General features: G+C 45.5%; 1 protein-coding gene across 6 annotated transcripts; it reads left to right on the top strand.

Moving 5' to 3' along the window:
- The first annotated feature begins 2,004 nt into the window (after positions 1–2,004).
- SPART (spartin) lies at positions 2,005–25,726 on the top strand. Of its 6 annotated transcripts, none has more exons than XM_084769806.1 (10): positions 2,036–2,163; positions 5,365–5,449; positions 6,955–7,754; positions 10,864–11,061; positions 13,576–13,752; positions 15,716–15,839; positions 19,359–19,553; positions 20,227–20,385; positions 20,514–20,604; positions 23,823–25,726. In XM_084769806.1, exons 3-10 carry the CDS (start codon positions 6,957–6,959, stop codon positions 24,091–24,093), a joined length of 2,013 nt encoding a protein of 670 aa, XP_084625932.1. In that variant the 5' UTR covers positions 2,036–2,163; positions 5,365–5,449; positions 6,955–6,956; the 3' UTR covers positions 24,094–25,726. The 6 variants fall into 6 exon arrangements, with proteins under 6 accessions (XP_084625930.1, XP_084625931.1, XP_084625932.1 ...); XM_084769807.1 differs by lacking the exon at positions 2,036–2,163 and adding an exon at positions 2,266–2,439; XM_084769808.1 differs by lacking the exon at positions 2,036–2,163 and adding an exon at positions 2,536–2,554.
- Positions 25,727–26,052: the final 326 nt, after the last annotated feature.

Here is a 26,052-nt window from a genome sequence, read left to right as displayed (position 1 = left end):
AACAAACCTCCCTTAAAAAATCTACAACTCAGTAAGAACAGCAGAAGTCTTTGGAATTTGAACCCAATCTTTCCCTCCTTCCCTCCTTTCCTCTCCCTCTGTCTCTTCTCATTCCAGGTCACTGAGATGGAAACTACCCCAGGCTGCTCCAGCCAAGAGCAGGCTCCAAGGCCAGCAGCTGGGGGCTTTCCTCCCTGAGAGAAAGGTCCCAGCTGTGCTCCTCCTACCTCTCTTACATGTTGCTGAAGCTAGGTTGGGGATGAGGATGGCTACAAGTGTGTGTGTGTGTGTGTGTGTGTGTGTGTGTGTGTGTGTGTGTGTGATTCCTTCCTCTCAAAACCATTAGAGAATGAAGAAGACATTAATTGAAGATGCTAGAAATACCAGGTCACAACCACTCCACCTTGTCAATCTTTGTAAAGCCATTTTGAAGTATTTCCTAGAAACTAAGGGTATGAATTACTATAATTAGCTGGTAGCAACTAGCTTTGTAGTCAAGTAATTTAACTGATTTTATTGCATGAAGAAATGGATGGATTTATTGCATAAAACACACACACACACACACACACACAATGTGGATATGACATCGTAAAGTGATTTGGAGCATATAATTTGGAAGCAGTTCAAAGAATTAGTGTAGGATGCTGTTATAAAATCTTGTCTGATTCATTTATCTAAAATAAATAAGAGTGTCCCCTAGTTTCATTAGGTGCTGTGAGAAAATATTTCAACATAAAGCAAATTAAGGGGAGAAAGGGTTTTAATTGCACTCACCATTCCAGGTGACAGTCCACTGTTGTGAGGAAATGAAGCAGGAACTTCAAACGGTTAGATGTATCCCACCTACAGCCAAGAGCAGAGAAAGATGAATGTGTGCTTGCTCGTGCCCAGTGCAATTTCCCTGCCTAGGAAATGGTGCTGCCCACAGTGGACTTGGTCATCCCACTTAAATTAACTTGAGATATGCTACACATACACCTCCAGCCTAGCACAGACAATGCCCCATTGACACTCTACCTGGGTGATAACAAAGGGTGTCAAGAGAGTGAAAGGGGTTTTATAATAACTATACAATTATTTGTGTTGTATTTATTGTATTATATTTATTACAAGCATTCAGGATAAAAATGAATACTTGCTCGAATAATTTTAACTTGGGGTAGACTTGCTAGGCTGTTTTTTGGTTACTTTAACATTCCTACCAGTAATGCAGGAGGGCTGTAAAACCATCTTGCCAAACCCATTGCTGCTCATGTTTTAATGATGACAGCCATTCTAATGAGACAGAAGTCACACCTCATTCTGATTTGAGTTAGCCTGAAGACTTTTTTGTTTGCTTTTTTCGAGACAGGGTTTCTCTTGTAGCCCTGGCTGTCCTGGACTCTCTTTGTAGGCCAGGCTGGCCTCAAACTCGCAGAGATCCACCTGCCTCTGCCTCCCGAGTGCTGGGATTAAAGGCGTGTGCCACCACTGCCTGGGTGAAGACTCAGCTTTTATGTGCTTTCTGGTGGTCTGTGTATCTTGTCTGAAGAAATACCTACTCAAATGCTTCATTTGCCTTTAATTGTTGCTTTTATAAGTTACTGAGGTGTGTGTTCTTTATGTATTATAGATGCAAATAAGAAGCCGGGCGTGGTGGCACATGCCTATAATCCCAGCACTCGGGAGGGGAGGCAGATGCAAGTGGATCGCTGTGATTTCGAGGCTAGCCTGGCCTACAAAGGGAGTCCAGGACAGCAGAGGCTAAACAGAGAAACCCTGTCTTGAAAAACCACCACCACCACCAACAACAACAACAAGAAATAATGACCTCTTCTTCACTGCTGAGCCATCTCTCCAGCCCCAGACCTTTTCCCCACCCCCACGTTACAAATAAATACTTCAGGACGACAGGCCAGGTTCCCAGGTACCAGGCAACCTTTGCTTTCCAGATCCTCAGTGCACGACCCAGGGCTCCCCCTGGCGGCCGGAGGCTGTCATCGCCGTGGCTTTGCGGGTCCCTTCCGCGGCCCCTGGGCGGCCCGTACGGAGTGCGCAGGCGCGGTCCGACGTGGCCTGGGCCTGGCGGGGGCAGGAGGGTGTCTGAATCCCGCAACAGCGATTTCTCCGTGGGCTCTCGGGCTCCGAGCGGACCGCTGGCCTCCCGCGTGCCTTTGGAAGGTCAGAGTGGGCAGAAGCTCAGCTCGGCGCGGGTGTGGTGACGCGTGGGCGGGGCCGGACACCGAGGGCGTCACGCGGGGGCTTTGTGAGCCGGACCCTCCCCGGGACGCGCCGCGGGCGGTAGGGGCTGCGGCCCGGACCATGGCTGCATCTTGCAGGGAGCCCTTCTGCCTGAGAAGTTTCCAGGAGACCTGCTGAGCGTATTCCAGCTAGTCCTGAAGGAGCCTTCGCCCACCCTTCATCTCCTACAGCGCTGGCCCGGGGAGCGGCGCTCAGGTCCTAGATTTCCCTGTCCCAGGAACCCGCGCATCGCTGGGGCGGGTCTTCCCGTCGGTGGTCCGGGCTGCTTCATCTCCTGGTGCAGATCCCCGAGACCCCGCGCATCCTTGGTGTGGGTGTTCCCAACCCCGATCCTTGCTTGTCTCAAGGTGTCAGTCCTATTCCTGGTCTCCAAGAATCCCTGGTTCGAATCCTCCCATCCCTGATCCCTGGCCATCCCTAGTGTGCGTCCTCCACGGTTACTTTTCCAAACTCCGCTGGTTTTCTCGCTCCTTCACAGCTTGCCCAAAGTTAGGCAGCTGGAAGCGCCAGAAACCACAACACTGGAAATGAATGGCGCGGGTATTTGCTAATTGGAATACACTGGTTACTGGCATCCAGCATCCCCCTGAGGCCTAACTGCAACGTCTGGAAAAAGTTTTCTCTGGGAGTGCGCGTGGTTTTGTGACGCGCATCGTGGTGTACGGCTGGCTCTGTTACTACCCTTGGTTGTGGTAATTTTTTTTTTTTTTTGAGGATTCTTGAGGTTTGCTTTGTTGTATTAGAATAAGCTTAACGATTTTGCCTTCTAGTTTTTACTATATATTTTTTATCTCGGTAAAATGATCTCGGATATCTAAGAATTAAGCAGCTGTCTTTAAAATTTACAGAAGCAATTAAGCGAATAATGGGGCAGTAGGAGAGTGCTCCTAGTTCAGAGGGGACTGCTCTTGCTTCACACTCTGTCCTGACTGTCTTAATAGATGTTTGTGGAGGACTTGTTTGAAACAAGAAACCTCTGTATTATGTGGAATGTGGTTTGCGGCCCACGCGCCGTGCTATCTGAAACACACAGTCCCCTAGCAAGCCAGAATTGGTGAGGATAAGTCCTCACCATGTTTCCTGCAGGGATGGGAGGAGTAAGTGATGGTCTGTTTTTTTTTTTTTTGATCTTAGTCTAATCTGCTGAATGTAGCTAATCATGGACTGTTGTATGGGTCAGCAAGAGATAAGTCTCAAACTGCTTTCATTTTTTTTTTCTTTCTTTCTTTTTTTTTTTTTTTTTTTTTACTGCTTTCAGTTTTTAAAAAATGTCATATCTGGGGTGACGAGTAAGTTAACTAGCTGTCTTCCATCATTCTAAATTTTTTTTTAAAGTCAGAATAATAGGGCTGGAAAGATGGCTCAGCAGTTAACATGTACTGCATTTGCACAGGACCCAAGTCAGTTCCCAGTGCCCATATCTGTGCCATAACTGCCTCTAACTCCAACTTCAGGGGACCCAGTGCGTCTGGGTACACACACTCAGGTGTGCCCCCCCCCCCATGCATAACTAAAACTAATAAAATCAAATCTTTAAAAAAATCATTATAGTTCTAAATCAGACTTCATTATCACTTTGTACCCTATATATGTCTGCAATTGTAACTTATCAGTATGTAATTTAAATAACAAACCTTTCCCTTTCCCCTTCTTTTGTAACAGACCAGGCATGCTGGCATTAGAACTTCTATTGCTGGCTGTTTCCCTTAGGCACCATTGCTTGCTACTTGCTCTGTCCTGGAGTAGAACTGTGTTTCCAAGTATTTTGATTTAGAATTTTACTTATGCTTGTACAAATTGAACTATATACACATACATGTTTGAAGTAGGCATTCCTTAAATATTTTATTAAAATGATTAAACAGAGTCAAGGAGATAGGTAAAACACTAAGCCTGAGGACCTGAGTTCAAATCCCATCAAGCCTGTGTAAAGCTATAATCTTGCCCCCCCCCCAAAAAAAACCAAAACCAAACCAACCAAAGCAAAATCCAGCAAAAGACCCTGTCTCAGACAAGGTGACACACCCAAAGTTGTCCTTTGGCCTCCCAGGCCCCAGGCACGTGTCCGACAGCATGTCACATACAGAGGTTTGTGTACAGAGGTACACAAAGATAGAAAAAGAATGTTTAAAAGTTAAAAGTCCACCACTGTTATCTATAGCTGGTATTGGTTCAAGATTTGATGATTTGACTCTTAAGCTAATTAAAGAACTGTTTATTTTTACTTCAGATTGGCAATCCAAAGAATTTTCTTATTCCCATCATTGAGAATTAGAGCATATGAAGTCATTAACAACTTCTCAATCTTTTCTGGACGTGTAGTAGTAAACAGTTGTCCTTACAGATATGCCTGGGCACTGCCTGGTTCCCTGTTTTACTCCAAGCACACAGTCCAGCCTGCTGCCCAGAAACCACACGACGGCAGCCCAGGACGGCCACAAATGATGGCCACGGATGCAGCCTAGCGTTATATGGACCACACCGGCAGAAGGCTGGACAGGACTGAGAATGCCTTGTGGCTTCTGGAGGGAGAGAAGTGGTTGGGATCTGTGGAAGCCTGAGGCATTGTGATGACAGGGCAGGATGGAATTCCAGGGGAGGTGCAGGGCTGGTTTCACTAGTGACATCAGGGTAGGGCAAATGCGGGTTTTTATATTGGCGCTTGTATACAGTAGTTACTGAACTGAGGGCTGAGCGTGCTTTGTCCACTACCATGAAGTCTTTGCGTGATAGGGCCACCTGTTGGCCTGTCTTTGAGTTCTAGAAAGTCTGACTACTAAAGTCCATGGTGCCTTCATTGTGTAGGCATTCTTCTGTCCCTTGATTTTTTTTAATTTTTTAATTTTTTAAATTTTTTTTTCTCTTTCCTGTCCTGAGAAGCTGTAAGGATCCACAGTGCCCGAGAGGGGCACATGAGGCAATTGAGTGTTTGTTGTAGGAGATACTGGGCTTGGCAGATACTTTTAAGCACAGTGTGGGCTGTCTTTGTATGGCACATCACAAAGAAAAGTAAAATTCTATACCTCATTTTTATACTGGTTACAAGTCAGGATACTTTGGATATATTACATAAATAAAAGCTACCATTGAAATTTCACCTGTTTCCTTTTACTTTGTTAGTGGTTCCTGGAAAATAAAAATTTTGTGGCCCACAGTATAACCCTTCTGGACAAGGCTGCTACAAAGCTTGTATTTATTTTGTAAAGTAAGTAATTCAGCTTTCACCACGGACATAAAGAATTAAGTATCTTTGTAAGCCAACCTGCCTCCTTCCTTGCAGAGGCAGCTTGGATCAATTTTCTGACCCAATTCTTGGTGTTTCTATATCTCTCAATGCTGTGCTAACATCACTGCTCTTTTCAGTCTTGGGCACTGCAGCTAACTAGTGACGATAAGGCTTTAGCTCCTTCATCCTCCCAAAGGCACGTCCCAGCCATCAGCCTGTTCTCAGCGTGGCTTCGTGCATTATTGTGTTAGTATTAGTTTTGTAATTCTCAAAACATCAAGATCTACTATTTTCTTTTTCTTTTCTTAAGATTTATTTATTTATTATGTGTACAGCATTCTGCCTGCATGCCAGAAGAGAGCACCAGGTCTCGTTATAGATGGTTGTGAGCCACCATGTGGGTACTGGGAATTGAACTCATGACCTCTGGAAGAGCAGTCAGTGCTCTTAACCTCTGAGCCATCTCTCCAGCCCCTACTATTTTAAATGTTACGACACTTAGAAAAACTGAAGCAGGATATTTCCTGATGACTGTCTTGGTTTTGTTTGGCATCTCTTTTTCCTCGAGTTACTAATTGCTTTGATTGTTATCTCTGCAATTTTTCATTTTTACTAAGTAAACCTTGAATTCTCCCAGGGCTGTATAAATCTCCCCTAAAACTTAGATACACAGCAAATAGTGTCAGTGTTTATTTCCCACATGCATTCTCAAAGTGTCTTCCAGTCAGAACAAGCCTCTGGGAATAGTTATACCCTGGGAATTCCATCCTCAGTCCTGGGATTCCACTCACCAAGTGAGAAAACCAGAAGCAGCGCAGTGTGCCAGCACCTGTCCTGAGGTCCACCTTGCACACAGAGCCTGCCTTCCAGCCGCTGTCACATCTCTTTAACCCTGGGAATTTGTGCCTCTGATTTTGATTTGTCTGCTTTCTGTTTTACTCTTCCACCTGACCCATCTGTTTTTCTCTATTCTGCATTTCACATGTTGAGGCTTCTAGGGGGAAAAAAACCCTCTAATTTTATCTAATTTTATTCTTATTTCCTATTGTTGATCCCTTTATTTCACTTACTTATTTTTACGATGTATGCATGTATTGGAGGACAGAGGGCAGCTATGGGTGGTGTTCCTCAGGAAGTCGTTTTGTTTTAAGTTAGGCTGAGGGGGTAGACTACCAGCCTGCCAGAGGGCCCCAGGGATCCACCTCCTCATCACTGGGGTTAGGGTGTTCAGAAGAGGTCCCCTGGAGCTTGGGGCTGAACTCTGATTTACCTCTACAGCCCCCTCTACAGTATTTTAGTACCAAGAACATTCATTTATCAACTCATCAAGTACTTATTGCGTGCTATCTGTGAAGGGCTGGGAATGCAGTAGCGAACAGGGCCGAGACAAGTGAGGCCACTGCTCTTGAAATACATTCATGGATGGGGGCTAAGTCCACAGAGAGCTACCTGGGTAATTGCAGGCGATGTTTCCTGTCTTGCAGAGATGGAGCAAGAACCAGAAAATGGAGAGCCTACTGAAATTAAGATCATCAAGGAAGCATACGAGAAGGCCTTTACGTTTGTTAATAAAGGACTGAACACGGACGAATTAGGGCAGAAGGAAGAAGCAAAGAACTACTATAAGCAAGGCATCGGGCACCTGCTCAGGGGCATCAGCATCTCGGCTGCGGAGCCAGGGCGTACGGGCCCTGCGTGGGAGTCCGCCAGACAGATGCAGCAGAAGATGAAGGAAACACTTCAGAACGTCCGCACCAGGCTAGAGATCCTGGAGAAGGGCCTCGCCACTTCCCTTCGGAACGACCTTCAGGATGTGCCCAAGTTATACCCAGAGTTCCCCCCTAAAGACACGTGCAAGAAGTCCCCAGAGCCCGAGTCAGATAGTTCAGCCCCGCAGCATGCTGAAGTAGATGGGGGTGCCTCGGGTGCAGGCGCTGGGCCTTCTGCTCTGTCCTTACCCTCGCCTAGCTGCCCTGTGGAAGCGCCGCCAGCCTACACCCCGCAGGCTGCCGAGGGCCACTACACTGTGTCCTATGGAACAGATTCTGGGGAGTTTTCGTCGGTAGGTGACGAGTTCTATAGGAGCCGTTCCCAGCCGCCCCCTCTTGAGACCCTGGGCCTTGATGCGGACGAGCTGATTTTGATACCGAATGGAGTGCAGATCTTCTTTGTAAACCCTGCGGGAGAGGTCAGTGCTCCGTCATACCCTGGGTACCTGCGCATCGTGAGATTCTTGGACAATTCTCTGGATACAGTTCTGAACCGCCCTCCTGGGTTTCTCCAGGTAAGCCCTTCGAAACAACATGTGAATATAAGCCGGGAAATGTGTAGAATATCTCGCTTTCTTTTGTTGGTAGATAGTATGCTCAGGATAAGAGCAGATGATCAATTCTTCTGAGTTCTGAACACATCATGTTTGCGTTTGCTGGGATTTATTGTTTTTCATGATACAAAGTTTGGTTTGGTTTTATTTGTGGTTGATTTTAGGACCTAAGAGCATTTTTTTTTTAATCTGAAGAATAAATACAGCTACTTAAATTTCAAGGGGAATTTATATGACTCATTTGACTATGTAACCTAACATCCACAAGTGTTATCAGGACCCACCTGAGGGTCTGAACTGGCCTGGAAATGGCCAGGGGCAGTTTTACCCCCTGAGAGATCATTCGACAGCGTCTGAAAGTGTTTTCATCACAGCTGTCTTGGGGTTTCTAATTCTGTGACAAAACACCACCACCAAAAAGCATGTTGGGAGAAAAGGGTTTATTTGGCTTATACTTCCAGATCCTAGACTGTCACTGGAGGAAGTCAGGATAGGAACTCAAGCAGGACTGGAACCTGGAGGCAGCTTACTGGCTTGCTTCCCATGGCTTGCTTAGAACCCTGGACTACCATGTACCATGGGCTGGGCCCTCCCCCATTGATCACTAATTGAGAGGATGCCTTACAGCCAGATCTCATGGTTTCCTCAACTGAGGCTCCTTCCTTTCTGATGACACTAACTCATGTCAAGTGGACACACAAAACCAGCCGGTACAGTAGCTGAGAGTGGTAGTTACTGGTGTGTTAAATAGAGCAGCCAGAGAAACCGGTACGTGACACAGGTACAGCCCCTCCAGGAGGAAAATGATCTGTCCTCACACTTCAGTCAGGCCAAGACTCAGAAGCCTTGGTCTAGAGGGCAGAATTGCAGATAGTTGACCAGAACTGGTTCCAGGAGTAAAAACCAATTTGAAACAAAGATGTGTGTCAGGATGTTGCTGAGGGCTTAATGGCATCTTCATGCATAACCCAGCAAGAGTCTGGTGTGAAAGGGCTGACTTAGGTGCAGGCAGATAGGTTCTTGAAGCTGGGCACGGTGTACGCTCAGTGGGTTTGTTCTGAAGAGAGATCACTGTTTAAACAGAGCAGTTGCCTTTACCCAGAGTCAGATAAAGTAGTTTAGCCAGGTGCTGGCCGTCTGCAGTCCTAATGCTGCTTTGTCCTGGTTCTTATGGAAGCCAACTGGACAGTCAGTTAACAACAGTTGAAAGCTTATCAGAGGTGCGGAACACAGATTCTTGGCCATAGTTGAAAGATTCATTACTGGACAAGGAGGGTTGACTGACTGAAGTGTCTTAAGAAGCCCGAGGTTCTGGGAAAGGCTGCAGGGAGCTTCTGCCAGTCTGCTAACAGTGTAGTGTAGTCATGGGCTCTGAGGACTCTGGGTCCTTGTAAGTGGAGGAGCAGTAAGTGAGCCCCAGAAAGATGGCCCTTGGCTGCCGGATCTCAGCTGTGGAGTTGCCCTGACTTCATCAGCAGTGTGCCTTGTCTTACTCTATTTAATTTGGCTCTTAACCTTTTGCATACCTTATTTTGGGTCCTAAATAAAAAGCAGATTTGCACCCCAAGTTTAATTGGCTGTCCTTGACATATTAGCTATTTGTAGCAGTGCTCAAAGACTTAATACAAAACAAACAACCAATAACAAAACAGGAAGTAATAACACAGCAACTATTATACGTTAGGTAAAAATTTCCCGTGCTCTAAAGATCATTATTAATAAGGTTCCCAGCATCACTTTGTAGTTTTAAAACTATGGTAGTTAGCTTTATGCTAATCTACCCAACTTTTACTACAATAAAAGTTAATGGCTTTTGAGATAGAGAAAAAAAATTTTTTGACAATGTTTGTGAGGCACTTTCTAGGAGTCAGCCTTGAGCCATAGTCTCTGCACATTCATTTTCTGTTGGTCAAGAGGAGGCGGTGCGTTTTGAGTTTCCCTTGCTCCAATACACTGATCCCTTGGGTTTCTTTATGGTAGACAGTGTCCAGACGGCAGGACAGTTATATTTTAGTTGCTAGAGGAGTGTAATACAGGAGAAGTGAATACATTAAGGAATCCTGATTTAGATAGCCAGGATACGAGCTTAAGTCTCTGTGTTGGGACAAACTGACCTTCCCACGTAGTACTCAGAATCATTTGTCTTTGATGTCACAATTAGTGATACACAGCTGTTGTGGGGTCCTTTTAAATTCAGCACAACTCAAACACCAGATCAATGCAGGTAGTAAAAGTTTATTGTGCTCAAGCCCATACTGACCTATCAGGGCCACAGAACAGACTCGGTAGCTGAACTACAACCCTGAAGGGATTGTATTCAGACATAAAAGGTTGAGCAGGAGAGTTTCCACCAATCAGGGCAGGAGTAGGTCCCTGGGCCTGGGAACATGAACTTAGTTGACCCTGCTAGCAACATGGAGAAGTTGTCCCTGAGGTGGCTGCACTCAGGCAATTGTCTCCTTACAAGTTGTCCCTGAGATACCTGGACAACTGTTTCTTTACTACAGTAGCGGTTCAGCTATTGGGAAGTCCCCAGTTCCTCTAGGGCCTGGGACCTTGAACTTAGTTTCTCCCTATGATTAAATGCAGTCTGAAAAGGAAATGGTAGTACTTAGAATAAGTTTTTGTTTTGTTTGTTTGTTTGTTTGTTCCCAACACCAGAGCTCAGCTTTATGTCTAACACATCAGGCTCTCTGTGAATTCGCAAAAATAAAACATAATTGAATAATTACTGTGTCTCTGACACAAAGTATGTGCTCGAAGGCAAGCTGTGCTTCTAGTACTGAGAAACTTAAGAGACCTGGCTGTGCCTCGGTTCTTGTGGTAAAATGACTGTGAGACAACATTTTCACAATGGGAGTGACCTAACTGTTCTTGGGGGTGAGTAGGTGAAGAACACGTGTTGTGTGTACATGATGGGACACTGTGCACCACAAGTGCACCTGGAGGGCACTCTGTGTGGATAGAAGAGGGTTTACTTAAATTGGTCTATAAAGCCCTGACATGTTCGCCTTTAACAGTTTCGTGGCGATCCATTCACTGATTTTCTGTTTCCATCCGACTTTTTCAGGTGTGTGACTGGCTGTACCCTCTGGTCCCTGATAGGTCACCAGTTCTGAAGTGCACCGTGGGAGCCTACATGTTTCCAGACACCATGTTACAAGCCGCAGGGTGCTTTGTAGGGGTGGTTCTGTCCTCTGAGCTCCCAGAAGAGGACAGAGAGCTGTTTGAAGATCTGTTGAGACAAATGTCTGACCTTCGACTCCAGGTAACCTGGATTGCTGGGTAAACCAACTTCACCGTGAATGCCATTGCTTTCACAGGCCTCTAATAAGCTTGGAGGAGACCTTTTTCCATCTTCATGACATAGTGAGGAGAATCGTCTGCCATTGGCTGTTCAGATTGTCCTGTGTAGTCGCTGTTCCCCTCAGCTGCTATTGACCTGCTCTGCCTTTAGTTTTCTTACTGTAACATGTGGACCGTTTTAACGTCCAGCTCCCAGGGCAGCCGTGTGAACTGAAGTTCTCATTTGACAGCCAGCAGGTGGCCACACCCAGCTAATGATGCCTGTTTGACCCCTGTTAACAGTGAGGTTGGCCTACAGTACAAAATTCTGAAGCTAGTTCTGCTTTAGTACATTTGGATATATATGAGTGGTATCTCAGAGATTTTGGTAGACAGATGATCTTTACTCTTTTGGTGAAAGAAGGCCAAGTAAAAAGTGATACACAGTCATTGTGCATGTTAGCTTTTTGTCACCAGAGGAGGAAACACTTACTAGGCTCATGTTTTCAAAGGCTGTTAGTCCATGGTTGTTTGCACTTTTAGGTTGTTAGCAAGGCAGAGACATGACAGGAGGTCATGGCAGAGGAGCACCACTCGCCTCATGTCAGCCATGAAGCAGAGAGAGAGAGGAGGGAGGGGAGGGGAGGAGCGAGGGGAGAGAGAGAGAAGAGAGAGAAAGGAGCCAGGAGGGAGGGGGAGAGAGACAGGAAGGAGCCAGAGACTAGATGGACCCTTCAGATGCACCCCTAGAGACACTCTACCTTCAGTCAGGCCCGCCTTCCGGTTTCTGCCAGGTCTCAGTAGTCCGTTCAGTTGTACGCGTGTCAGCACATTACTCCATTGACTCACATCCGCACCCTCACAAGGAAATCCCTATGAGTGACAGGATCCACCCATGGAGACCAAGGCTGTAGCACTGGAACCTTTGCGGGGACACTTCATAAGCAAGCCATAAAAGTCAACCTGCAAACCCTCCTTAGTTAGCCTGTTTGCCCTGACTTTGTTTTTGTCTGCTAAGGAGGTGAGCTAAAGAAGGGTATTAAAGTTTCCTTTATTTTTTTTTTTTTAATTATGAGTATTGGTGGTTACTTGCCCCTAAGTTTGGTTGACAACATAACATGCCAGTGTACTCTCCTGTTCTGCTTCAGTCATCAGGTATTTGGGTTCTTTTATTAGCCAGTTAAACTGTGGTAAATGTCAGGGTGCCAAGAGCAAGAACAGATGAATGTGGGGAAATTACAACTAGGTAGACATGTATGTTGGTGTCTGGGTGTGAATTAATTATGTAACCAGTGTTACCATAACACATAACCTCCATGTCATATGGCACTGCCTTGTGTGTCCATAGGACGGAGTGTGTGAAGGATGGGGCATGGCTGAGTGGCTCTGGGCACATTCCAGCTTTACTGCTATAACAGTTAATTGTTACTGCAACAAAGCACCTGACAAAAGCAACTTCAGGAAGGGAAGGTTTCTTTTGGCTCACAGGTGGGAGATTGTAATCTGTCATGAGGTTGGGTGGGGTGTGGCTGCAGGACCGTGAGGCAGCTGGTCTTGTAACATCCACAGGCAGGAAGGAGGGGGGCGGGATGCAGCTGCTCAAATCCCTCTCTCCTTTCAGTCAGTCCTCGAACCCCGCCACATGGGATGGCGCTACCCTGGTTTCACGTGGGTCTTCCTGTCTCAGTTTATGTAGTTCAGTAATGCCTCACAGGTATGCCCAGAGATTTGTTTCCATGGAGAGTTTGAATCCTGTGAGGCTGAGAAGAGTAACCCCCATGCTACCTGCTGCTGTTCACAGACCCAGGACAGTATTCTACCCCTGCACTCACCTCTGTGGACCTTTGTTGTCAGGTGTTAGGAAAGAGAGAAACTAACTAGACTGCAGGGTTGCAAGATGCTGCTCTATTTTATTTTTGCCTCTGTGCTATTGTAAGCTAGCAGGATTGGCCCTGGGTTTACATGGGAGCATTTGCTCACTCAGGTGCCTTCCAGCAGTACAGAGCAGCTATATACGTGCTTTGTTCATTCCTTGCCTTTGAACACATTCTCATCCTGCTGTATCATCTCAGATTTATTATTGCATTAACTAAATTCAAAGGTGGCAGCATCCATTTAGTGCTAACTTACATGAACACCTGAGGATGGTTGTCTTTTATACCTTTTCTTTTGAACTTGGGAGGCTTGGTGGGGAGGCAGAGGCAGGAAAATCTCCAGGATCCCAAGGTGTGCTAGGCCAAATAGCAGTCATGAGACCTTGAACAGCAGTGGTTTGAGGGTGAGGATCAACATCCACGACTGTCCTGTGACTGTCACATGTGCTCCAGAGCATCAGCACACATGGTCCCCACACACACCATAGCAAAGGTAATATTCTATGCAGTCAGACACTGATATTTGAACATGTGAACATGTGTGTCAAGAGCACAAGGCATGGTGTACCTGGAGGAATGTCTGCCAAGGCTGGCTGAGCTAAGCCTAGCCCTTTATGCTCTAGGCCAACTGGGATAGAGCAGAAGGAGAAGATGAATTCCAAATCCCTGGGAGAGCAAGACACCCCTCTGAGCCACCGAAGGAAGCTTCTGGCACCGATGTCAGGCAGTCGAGTTCTTCAGGTTCTCCAATAGACCAAGGCAGCAAGGAAGCACGCCACAAAGGAAAGCGTGGGAAAAAGGCAAGTTAAAGCTGCAGAAGGGAGTCTCCACCAGCGTGACGGCTGCACACCATCACAGCCAGTCACAAGCCAGTCACGGCCCAGAGTGATGGCTGCACACCATCACAGCCAGTCACCAACCAGTCACGGCCCAGTGTGGCAGCTGCACACAGCCACAGCCAGTCACAAACCAGTCACGGCCCAGTGTGGCGGCTGCACACCATCACAGCCAGTCACCAACCAGTCACGGCCCAGTGTGACAGCTGCACACAGCCACAGCCAGTCACAAACCAGTCACGGCTCAGAGTGATGGCTGCGCACTGCCACAGCCAGTCACCAACCAGTCACGGCCCAGTGTGGCGGCTGCACACTGCCACAGCCAGTCACAAACCAGTCATGGCCCAGTGTGACACCTGCACATGGCCACAGCCAGTCACAAACCAGTCACGGCCCAGTGTGACAGCTGCACACAGCCACAGCCAGTCACAAACCAGTCACAGCCCAGAGTGACAGCTGCACACTGCCACAGCCAGTCACAAACCAGTCATGGCCCAGTGTGACAGCTGCACATGGCCACAGCCAGTCACAAACCAGTCATGGCCCAAATAGGATCATTTTGTGTTCACACTGCTTTAAGAGACACCTTGTATTCAGGTGTGGATTCTTCTTCAGTTTTTTCAAAAGATTTTTATTTTACAGTAAGGACCACATACTTCTATTTTTATGCTCCTTCTGCTTGTTGACAGAGAGCTTGCTCTGGGTCTGTTAATAAATAAGTGAATATCGGGATTGTCTGAAATGTGAAGAAGAAAAAAGGCATTCTATTTATACTCTTGTAAAACATTATCTCCTTGTTGATATCTCTAGTTACATTTTATCATATATACATTATATCATACATATGGAAAACTTAGTCCTATTGTTTCCTAATATTTGCAGGACTAAGCACTGCCTGTGACTACAGGCATCTACTGGGCCCCATGCAGTTAGGGGAACTACATACTCATCTCCACATGGCCTGGGCAAGAGTGGGTGGTCAGTGTTTTGTTTTTTTGTTTTTTGTTTTTATCTTGGCAACTTGATAGCCAAGACCTAATGTTTTAGAATATTGTAGTTTAGAACATTGTGGTTTACATTCATTTTGTTTTGGATGAGGTTGGATACTCTGTACTTTCTATCCTTCTCCTTTACCCACTTCTATTACTGGGTTGTTAGTCTTCTCTGTCTCTAGGGGTTTTTCTATGTTAGAGACATTGGCCCTAGAGATGCAGATATTACACCCTGATTTTCTTTGGATTTACTAGCAGGTAACTTTTTCCCATAGAGGAGGCTGTGCTTTTCTTGTTGTATAAATCCACAGTCCCTTGCTTATCTGTATATTGTAAAGTCATTTTGCTTTTAATCTGTTGGGCACAGAAAACCTGTGATTTTTCAAGTTAGAACTTTTCGAGGTCTATGTCAGCTTGCTTCTGGGTTCTTAGGATGGATGAATTTGGCTTTGAGTTTTGGGTGTTGACCAAAGTCATGGCAGTTGTCTAGTGAAATAGTGCTTTTCTATTGTGTGTCTAGATATTTGGGTTTCAAATTGGATTTTTTTTTCCTTCTATTAAAACCAGTTTACTTACATCCTGAGTCATTTAATCTTTTAATCTGACAGAACCATATGCATGCAACCTAAAATCCACGTGACATGGGTCGTAAGCTAGTGAGAGCATGGCGAGCTTGAATATAGCTTGGTAGATGCAGTGCTGCAGGTATAGTTTCGTATTTAGATATCATCAGAGGGAGCTTGTGTACGGCCAGATCCTTTTCAGCTTTGCGGTAATTCTGCTTTTGGGGGGTTTGGTTTTTTGTTTTTTTCTCACAAGGTGGTTGTTTTCACTAACCTCAGTTAGTGCTTGTGATATTTTATCATATGATACTTTCAATTTCTTTCTATTGTACTTCACTGACCTTTACATTTTCAAACATTTTTACTGTTTAGAGTAAAGATACTTCAAGTGAAGAGGTGAATCTGAGCCAGATTGTGCCCTGTGAGCCGGGTTCAGAAGAAAAAGTGAAAGAACTGCCCGAATGGAGCGAGAAGGTGGCCCACAACATTCTGTCAGGTATTGTGGGGACTGCTCGCCAACCCCCTTAGTGTCAACTCTTGACCCTCCCCGCCCCCGCTGCCCTGTTCTGGGGCTCATGTCCTCTAAGTCCTCATGTTCGAAGTCACAAAGTAGAAGGTGAGGTCTTTGAGTGACAGTTGCGTTGTAAGGAAGAAGCCTGGTGAACACACTAGGTTTTCATTGAAGGCCCAGGAGGCTGCTGCGCGTCTCCTGGTGTTCAGCGAACCGGGAAGTGGTCCTGAAGAATGAGTCTACCAACACCTCAGTCTTGGACTTGCCACAAGAAGCAGATCTCTGTTGCTTATCATCCACAGTTTTGCAGTGGTTCCTTCAGTAGCACCAGCTAAGATGCCTCCCAAGAGAATGAATAACTGATCGTTGTTTAACTTTAGAAGTGTGTTAGCTTTCTGCTGCTACAGCAAAATACCAAAGATACTTGCCTTTAAAAGATAAGAAGGTTGTCTCATGGTTCTTGAGGTGGTAATCCACAGGTGGGTGCCTCCTTTCCCTCGGGCCTCTAGTAAGACTGCCGGACGGAAACAGAGAAGCCAGGAACAGGAGCAGCCAAGGCTGAGGTCCCATAATTCCCTTTGAGGTAATAAAGTTTGACCTAGGGTAGGTCCACAGCCCCTTCCATAGCACGCTGACCTCATTCAGTCTTCAGGTCACAGAAAACAATCCTGCATTCATACAACTAATAATCTGATGGGGTTCAAGGTGACTGACAACAAAGATAGGTCACTTACAGGCTTGGGGAGCACATAAAACATGACGAGAAGACACAGGACGTATGACTGAGGACTCAGGAGCTCCATCGTGTGCCATTACCCACCTCTCTTATCCAGATACTGAATACTAAAGCCCAACTACAGAATCGTCATTGGCATTCTAAAACTACTTTTCTTTCTTTCTTTTTTTTTTTTTATTTTTTGAGACAAGGTTTCTCTGTGTAGCCTTGGCTGTCCTGGACACTTTGTAGACCAAGCTGTCCTCCAACTCACAGAGATCCGTCTGCCTCTGCCTCCCTGAGTGCTGGGATTAAAGGTGTATGCCACTGCACCTGACTCTAAAATTATTTCTTATGATAAAATGATTGAAAACTGTTGGAAAAGTCATTTATTATCCACTTAGATTTCAGCTCCCCTCCCAGCAGAGGAAGCCATGGTTTGGGTTTTTTATTCTAGTATAAGTACAAATGGTTGACTTCCTTAAGTCAATAAAAGTGAAGAATATTCCAGAAACTGTAGCTGTTAGGTTTGATTTAGATAACTTAGTAAAAGTGAAGGATATTCTAGGAACTGTAGAAGTTAGGTTTGATCTAGCTAAGTCAAAGTAACTACCAAGCACTCATATTTTGAAGTCAAACCATGCATCTATGACTAGAAATAATCTGTATTTATCACTGCACATGTACATGACAAATTTAAGGAGCTGCCATGAAACACCATGTTTATGGCTGGCTGGGTGTCTCTGGCTCTACCCTCTCTGCCTATATCATGCTCTTGCTTGGTGACAAGGCCTTGAGTATCCAGGTGTATCTTATTTCCATTGATTTTTCATAGTCACAAAGGAATAGGCCTTTTTGATTCTTACAGTTTCATATAATCCTATTTATAGACTTTTTCATTCCATTGTCTTTTAGTTTGTGATTTCTCAGTCTTGGTTCTTCAAATTCACGTTAAAATTTTCAAACTTTCAATCTCTAGGTCAGGAATGATAGACACATTTATTTATTTATATATATGCTGTGTGTGTGTGTGTGTGTGTGTGTGTGTGTGTGTGTGTGTGTGTGTGTGTCTATGTCTGTCTGTCTGTCTTCATGTGAGTGCAGTATCCTTGAAGGCCACAAGAGAGCATCAGACCTCCTGGAGCTAGAGTTGGAGGTGGTTATAAGCTGCCAGGCATGGATGATGGGAACCAATTTCAGGTCTTTTAGAAGAGTAGCACTCTCTCCATGACCCCCTGGCCCCCCTCACACCTTTTAGGGTGGATATCCTCAGGTCTTCCCTTGTCCTATGGGAGTCTTCTCCTTGGTGCTAACTGGTCTGTTGGAAGGATGCTGCTGTTTGAGATTGCAGTCTCTGGATCCAGAAATCCTTTCTGAGCTTGGCATTAGATAGACGACACCCTCTCCCTAGCAGAGCCTCCTGTTCTCTGCCTGACTTGATCTGGAGAGTGTCTTTAGACATAGATGCCCCTAACCACATTTGATCTATGGCCCTTGACACAGCTCCCTGCTGGCTCTCCCCTCTGCACTTTCAGGATAATTAGGCACTGTGTTCCCACTCATATGATAGGAGCATGCTGCCAAATGCAAAACACGCATCCTTAAAGTGCCTAGTTCCAACCAGTTATGTACACCTGTCCTAGAAGCCACACCCACACACCCTGCCCCACTCCTCAAGGACTATATGGTCTTTGCTCTCCCCGCATAAAATTGAGCCCTGTGTTTTGCCTTTTAGTCCTCCTGCCTTCTCAGGCTGGGAGTCAAAAGCCTCCCTGGGGAGGAGACCCACACTGGTCCTTTGCCAGCACTGCCTCCTGTGTGGTCCGTGTCCCAGAGACAGCTGCAGTCTGTCTCTTTCAGTGTGCTCGTACTTTGGTCATTAGGTGCAGCACACTGAAAGATCCTGAATTCCAGAGAATTGACCGTAGGATTGAAGAACAGGATCCCTGCCCTGTTAATGCTTTAGTTTAAAGCAAGCAAGAGTCACCCTCTTAAGAAACAAACAGACAAACAAACAAACCAAACTAATTCTTTGTTTCCTGGCTCAAATTGTATTTCTTGGGATTTCACAAAGAAAAGTGCTGCCTAAGCTAAGGTAGGAAGGACAGGAGTACCTCATTCCTCCTGCCAGATGCTGCTTAATGACCTCAGACATTCAGAAATCAGTCTCAGGATGTGATAATAGAAAAGTGTGATCAGTAGCAGATCCTACTACCCATTGTGATGCAGCCAGAGAAACGCATCTGTGACCTATGTGAAGGTATGTTTAGTTAGAAAGGGGTTCATTCAGGCCCCACAGATGGCTCAGTGATTAAGACCATTGGCCACTTTGCCGAGGACCTGGGTTCGTTTCCCAGAGTCCTCATAGTGGCTCATACCACCTGTAACTTCTGTCCCTGGGGGGGTCTTCCACCCTCTTTTGTCCTCTGCAGGTATTGCATGCACATAAAGTCATGCAAACTCACACAGGGCCAAGAGACCCAGTGGCCTTGGTCACAGCTGAAGGGCCAGGCATCCGGCGAGCAAGGCCCAGGGCAGCTTTATGTTAGAGCGATGGATAGTCACAATACAGGCCCAGCAACCACGTAGCTAGGACAGAACGGGCATAGAAAAGCTCATGATGTATTTTACAGAAAGATTTATTCCAGGAAGAAGCTGTAGGTATGCGGTTGCTGTGTTTGTGGCCCATTTAGTATCTACTACCGATCTCCACTGTTTGCTGACGTTGTTAAAGGATTGAAGGTCTAATTAGCCCTGATCTCTGCAATTTTGAACTTCCCTTTAAAAAGGTGCTTCCTGGGTGAGCTGGGGTTTAGTCAAAGGTGCTGAATTTACTGGCAGAGCAATCCAGAAAGGCGCTTCTAAACTCCGAGAGCGCATACAACCAGAAGAAAAACCAGTGGAAGTGAGTCCAGCTGTCACCAAGGGCCTCTACATAGCGAAGCAGGCCACTGGAGGAGCAGCGAAAGTGAGCCAGTTCCTGGGTAAGTGCCTGTGCCTCCTCCTCCAGGCTGGACGGGAGCTCTAGTCCCCAGCAGGCTAAATGTACACATACCTCGCCCACTCTGACAAAGAAAGAGCATGGACGGAGCTGCTCGCCTCTCCCACAGTTGAACCTGGAGCCCAGCAACACAGTGGTTCTTGTGTCTCTCTCCCCAGGTGACACTTCACAGTCACTAAAATGTTCTTATATAGTGGTATAGATCTTCAGAGGATTTCCATTAAGTTCAGTTATCTTTTTGACACTAAGTCTTCTTTGAATCGGAAACATGAAAGCGGGTGGTTTTCTTTCAAAAAGAAGTCTGTCCAAGGGGCAGAGTTTCTGTAGGCACAACAGACAGCTTCAAGCCACTTGAGGGCCAGCCAAGGTTCACCTGCAGACACAGTGACGTCATGCAGAGAAGCAGTTGTGGGTGTTGTTTAAGAACCTTGTTCAGCCGGGCGGTGGTGGAGCACATCTTTAACTCCAGCACTTGGGAGGCAGAGCCAGGCAGGTCGCTATGAGTTCGAGGCCAGCCTGGTCTACAAAGTGAGTCTAGGACAGTCAAGGCTACACAGAGAAACCCTGTCTCAAAAAACAGAACAAAAGAACCTTGTTCAGTGCAGGTGGTGAAATTAAGAGAATAATCTCATAGTCTTTTCTCTATGGTTGTTTAGTTGATGGCGTCTGCACAGTAGCAAGTTGTGTTGGCAAAGAGCTCGCTCCCCATGTCAAGAAGCATGGAAGCAGACTCGTTCCAGAGTCTCTGAAGAGAGACAAAGACGGGAAATCGGCCTTGGATGGCGCCATGGTTGTGGCAGCGAGTAGTGTTCAAGGTGACCAAAGGCCCTGGGTTTATTTTGTTATTCTATTTTTGTTGTGTTTTTGGCTGGGCACTGAACTACCTCAGAGGTTGGGGCAGGCTTGTGCCTTACATGAGACTGACTTTTAAATATGTTTACAGGATTCTCAACTGTCTGGCAGGGATTGGAATGCGCAGCTAAATGCATCGTTAGCAACGTGTCTGCAGAAACTGTACAAACTGTCAGATACAAGTAAGTGCGGTCTCATTTAGAGACTGGCTTTCCTGTGTCATCATCTCAGTCCAGATGGCTAAGATTCATGTGCTCTCTCTTTGTTATGTTTCTGATAAACCTATTGTTTTCACTCACTGTTTTCTAAATAGGGAACATTCGAAGTGTCCTGAATGAACTCTCGTGGCTTTGATTTGTGCCACTAATTTTTATAAATGTTCATTAATGCAAAGAATGTGTTTAGTTTTTAACTACAGAGTTATTATTGTAGTGTTTGTTTGATGGAAAACAAAGGACTTGATTGGACCAGACGTCCCTCTTAGCATTGGCTCATTACTGCTGTGATCACCACTGCACGTTTATATTGGACTAGAGAGAGGATCCTCTTCTGTTTCCTCCATTATGTGGACGGGACAGAAATGCATTTGTACGGCTTCACTGCTAGTTATTGGTGTGATCTTTCTACTGCTTTGGCTTTGAGGTCTCTGGAGAGAGTTAGCTTCAATGTGCCCTGCTGGCTGCTGTCAGACTCATTCCTTCACCTTGGCAGATGACCTAAAGCCCGTGTCCAACTCATAGCCAGAGGCCTTTGTCCCAGGAAGCGCCTCAGAGTCATGACCAATTTTTGGACTGGAGGGAGAGATTGCTTGCATGCTGGTGAGAAATCTTATCTGTCGAACCAACAATAGTTTAGTGACAGAATGGAAGAATATAAGAGCTATTCAAATTTAGTTCTTATTTTTTTACTTTCTACTTTCCATATCCCATTTTTGACACTGTAGAAGTAGAGTGAGAGCGTTTACTTGTGTTCTGCTGGTTTTAGTGTAATGAAGCAGGGGTGACCTCGCTGCCTGTGGGAAGCACAGCTCTCCCACAGTTGTAACCCCGTTGACGTCATAGGCGTTATGCTTGAGAGGAAAACAAATGCCTTCTGCAAGCTCCCTTACCTGGTCTCGGCTGTGTTGGTGTGAGGGAGTAGGAACACTGAGCCTTTTTAGGTGAGTATGTAGAGGAGTGATTTTTTTCAGTTACAGTAACACTTTGGTTTCCCTTTTTTTTTTTTTTTTTTTAGATTTAGGAAAGGGAAGGCCAGCAGGAATAATGGACAGCAGTAATAACTGACTAAGGCCAGGGGGTTGGCAGCCTGCAGGTCACACAGCACTGATCTCATCTTACTCCCTGCCCAGGAGTAATGGGTTCTTTGCAGAGTCTTACTGCAGTCCAGCCTCCTTGTTTCACAGATACTGTCATTGTCTTAGGGTTTCTGTTGCTGTGATGAGGTACCATGACCGAAAGCATGTTGGGGAGGAAAGGGTGTGCTTGGTTTACCTTTCCGTATTGCTGTTCATCAAGGGAGGAAGCCAGGACAGGAACTCAGGCAGAACCTAGTGGCAAGAGCTGATGCAGAGGCCATGGAGGCGTGACACTTATCAGCTTGCTCCTCCTGGCTTGCATTAGCCCGCTCTCTTACCTAACCCAGGACCACTAGCCCCAGGGATCGAATCACCCATGGTGGACTAGGCCCTCCCACGTCAATCACTAATTACAAATATTCCCCACAGGCTTGCCTACAGCCTAACCTTATGGAAACATTGTTTTAATTGAGTTTCCCTCCTCTCAGATGACTCTCGGTTGTGTCAAGTTGACATAAAACTATGCATCACAGTCATCTATAGGCCCGTGGGTGTAATTTAGACCTGTGCACCAACAAATTTGAAATCTATTTTTTGTCCTAATCGCTAGGCTCAGTTTCCTGCCATTATAGGCTTGACCCCAGCTCTCGTGTGCTCTCACCTTTACACAGACCCTGTCCTTTCTTGTCTGACACATAGCTTGTTTCCTGTCTGCTCTTTCTTGTATTCCTACCCCACTCCGAGTCAGACAGATTTGCTGAAACATGCATTTGGCCATCCCATTCTTTTGCTTATTTTTTTCCTTCGTTGCTTCATGAAAAATTTAAAGTCCTTAGCTTCACCTACAAGACCTTCCTAAACTAGCCACAGCCTGCCTGCTTTCATTAAGTAGGCGGAGAGGATGTTTCCCCTTTAAATATTTCAGGTCACTGTTTCTGAGCACAATATTGACAGCTGAGGATCACGTGGTTGGTGTGACAGGCTGTGCAGAAGCACTTCCCTAGGGGACCTTGACTCACTGCAGTACTTGTTCTCTACGGATGTCAGTGGACAGTTCTGTTCCCATCACACGTCAGACCCTGTGATGTAGAACACCTTCCCAGGCCCTTTGGTTGCCCTTCCGTGGTGGGGTCTGTCCATGAAGTGTAACGAAAACTTTGACTGACTGAAAAGTAGAGAGTCAAACTAAGCTTCATAATCTTACCCAATCCTTGCTTTTGAGGAGTTCCGAGCAGAGCCTTTTGAGTTGCAGCGCAGTGAAGGGCTGAGTGGGTGATTATCTAGGAAGAGAAGACTAGAGCCTGTTAGGGGAGTTGTGTGTAAGGGCCGTTAAAGCCGGTACGTGAGGATGCACTGCCCGTAAACACGGCAAGTGAAGGCCATGCAAAGTGTGTTGCTTCATATTTTGGAATTTTTGAAGTACTTTCAGGTGTGTGTGTGTGTGTGTGTGTGTGTGAGATATTACAAGATAAAGAAATAGAGATGCAAAGACAGGCGAGTTGGCTGAGGGCGTATGGCCAGCGGCTTGCACAGTGGAGTCTGAGGGCTCGGTGTGAGTTTGCCACGTTGTCGCAGTTGTTGTAGCAGCTCAAAGACCAAGCAGCCAATAGAGACAAAACGCTCATTTAACACATCAAGGAGAGATTTTAGAAGTACATTGCACACAGAAATATCACGTGTTATGAGAGGCATCAGACTGCTAAGAGGGTCCTAGAGTGCTCCTATTCCTGGGCTGCTAGAAGGTCACAGGATTTCTGTCTAAAGGCAAATCAGATGCTACGGGCTAAGGAACATTTGTGATGCCAGAAGTTCCGTGTCCTGCAGCTACTTCAGTAAGTGAAGTGGGGATTTAAACAAACAATTAACATTGTTTCTTTCAATTTACGCTTACGGTTTTTGTTTTATTTTTTGTTTTTATCATTTCTAGTTACTCTTCTATCTTCACACACAGTTTTTAACTAAATTGAAACCCAAGCTTCGGTTTTGTTTTCAAGGATGGTACAGACTTAACTTATTCCCTACTGATTTTAGAAGAATGTTTTAGAAATCCTGTGTGTTTTAATGTCATTGTTACATTCCACAACCCCCCACCCCCTTTTTCTTAAGGTATGGGCACAATGCAGGAGAAGCTACACATAACGCAGTGGACTCCGCTATCAATGTTGGGCTCACTGCCTACAATATCGACAACATTGGCATCAAAGCCATGGTGAAGAAAACCGCAAAGCAGACGGGACACACTCTCCTTGAGGACTATCAGATCACCGACAGCTCGCACAGGGAGAGGCGAGGAGCTGCAGCAAGCCCAGGTGTGAGAAGAGACACAGAGAAGCAGACGGAGGAAGAGAAGAAAGGGGCCAAGAAGAAAGATAAGTAACAGGAATTCTGCGAGTGCCCTACACCATAGCCTTACCAGATGGTGCGCGTGGAACAGAGGCACGTTCTCTACAGAGGGAGCGGTGTTTGTGTGTGTTCATTTCTACAGTGACAGTCAGAAGTTTGGGGCATGTATCCACTTACAAGCAAAATAATCAGTATTCTTACATCTGGGCTTCTAGAAATATTCAGTTTATAGTCTCAGTAAGTTTATTTTCCCTTAAATGTAGCTAAAATATTTTTGCAGTTAAAATAAAGCTTATAATATATGTGATTTAAGCCTAATGTCAATCTATTTTTGTATGCGCTAGCCTTCAGAAAGCAAAGTGCGAAACTGTACATGATTTCACAGCTGCCTGAGTTCTGGTTACACTAGGAAGTGACTTAATGTCATCTCCTCTCGTTTGCACTAACTGTGGATCTTTTGAGATGCCCAACAGAATGTTCAGCATATAAGCTAAACAAAACCGCGCTCGTACAGCGTGATCCCATACACTTCAGAAGTCCTTCTCACACAGGGAAGGGCTTGCTTGGCCATGAAGGCGCCATGAAGGTCTGTAATGTTGTTGCTTGTTTGCTGGCTCTCCTGCCTATTGGAACCAAGATGGCCTTGTGATTTAAACTAAAGAAAAAAAATGCTTCTTTAAATCTTTAGGGAATTTTTTTGATAGAATGATTTTTATTCTTTGAGAATTTTGTACATGCATAAAATGTTTTGATTGTATTTCCCCCTGCCCCAACCCCTCCCAGGCGCACCCCTTACCCTGACCAGCTTCATGTTCTTTTATCTATCTGTTTTAAATAACCCTGCAACTAGTCCAGTTTGTGCTGCCCATATGCTCATGGGTGTGGGGTCACCCACTGGAGCATGGTTCTTTTACCAGGGGCCACACTCGTGAAGAAAACTGACTTCTCCCCTCCCCAGAAGCCATCAGTGGTCAGTAGCTCCTCAGCTCAGGCTGGGGCCTTGTGAGACCCCACCCACTTCAAGCTGGAATGCTGGCGGTTCTGTCCTGTGAAGGCGGCTCAGCTGCTGTGCCGGGTCCTGTCACATCCAGATGTCAGCTTATCCAGGCCTCCTGGACTTCTTATTCTTACGGTCTCTCCTCCCCCTCTTTCTCTACGTTCCCTGAGATTTGTGGGGAAGGGTGTGGTATAGAGTAGGAAATTTTGAAGTATGATTATTAAAAATTTGAGATGATTGTTATTGGCTTTATGAAATCACTTTTCCATATTTTCTGTAAGCTTTTGTTAAATTTCTAGAAAGTAAGACAGAAACTTTGCATTTACTGTTAGTAATATATTTCCATTCAGTCATTAGAGTTTATACTAAAATCCAGTGAGTGGTTTAAAAGGGAGGATCCTAGTCATATCACAGTAAAGAATATGGAGCCCTCTGGTCGGTAGTCTCCACTTGGGCAGAACACAGCAGGACAGTCATTTGCTGATTTTCTTTTCAGCTACAACCAATTAAGTACTCCATGGTGTTTTATTTCTGTTGATATTTGCTTTTATAGTTATGTTAATTGTAATTGTTTCTGTACCTCTGGTTGCCTAGCTTCTGGATTTCATTTGAAATTGGTTAATGAATGTGCTTTGAGAATAAAATGATTTCTGAATTGCTGAGCCTCAAATGTATTCACTGGATTGCATTTCAAGAATACAGAACTAGTAGGGATTATTTTCCTCATAGGCTAAGGACTATGTAGTGGCTGTTGAAATAGGTTGGTAAGTAGCATCCAGTCAGCCTCTGCTTTGTTCAAATTTAAGAAACAGAATGGTGAATAGAGGGCCTTAGTTTAAATAATTCCTTTAGGTTAGAGATCTGCAGGCATGTTCCACTGACAAATCCCCCTGGCTACTTGTCTTAAAAAATGAACTCTTACTGGGGCAGTTACATTCATTTTTTGCACATTTGCTATGGCTGCTTTCAATGCACCTTTGTACAGGGCCCTCAGAC

This window comes from Acomys minous, assembly GCF_964271855.1.
Source record: "Acomys minous genome assembly, chromosome: 19".
NCBI lineage: Eukaryota > Metazoa > Chordata > Mammalia > Rodentia > Muridae > Acomys > Acomys minous.
This window is presented reverse-complemented; position numbering and strand designations above follow the sequence as displayed.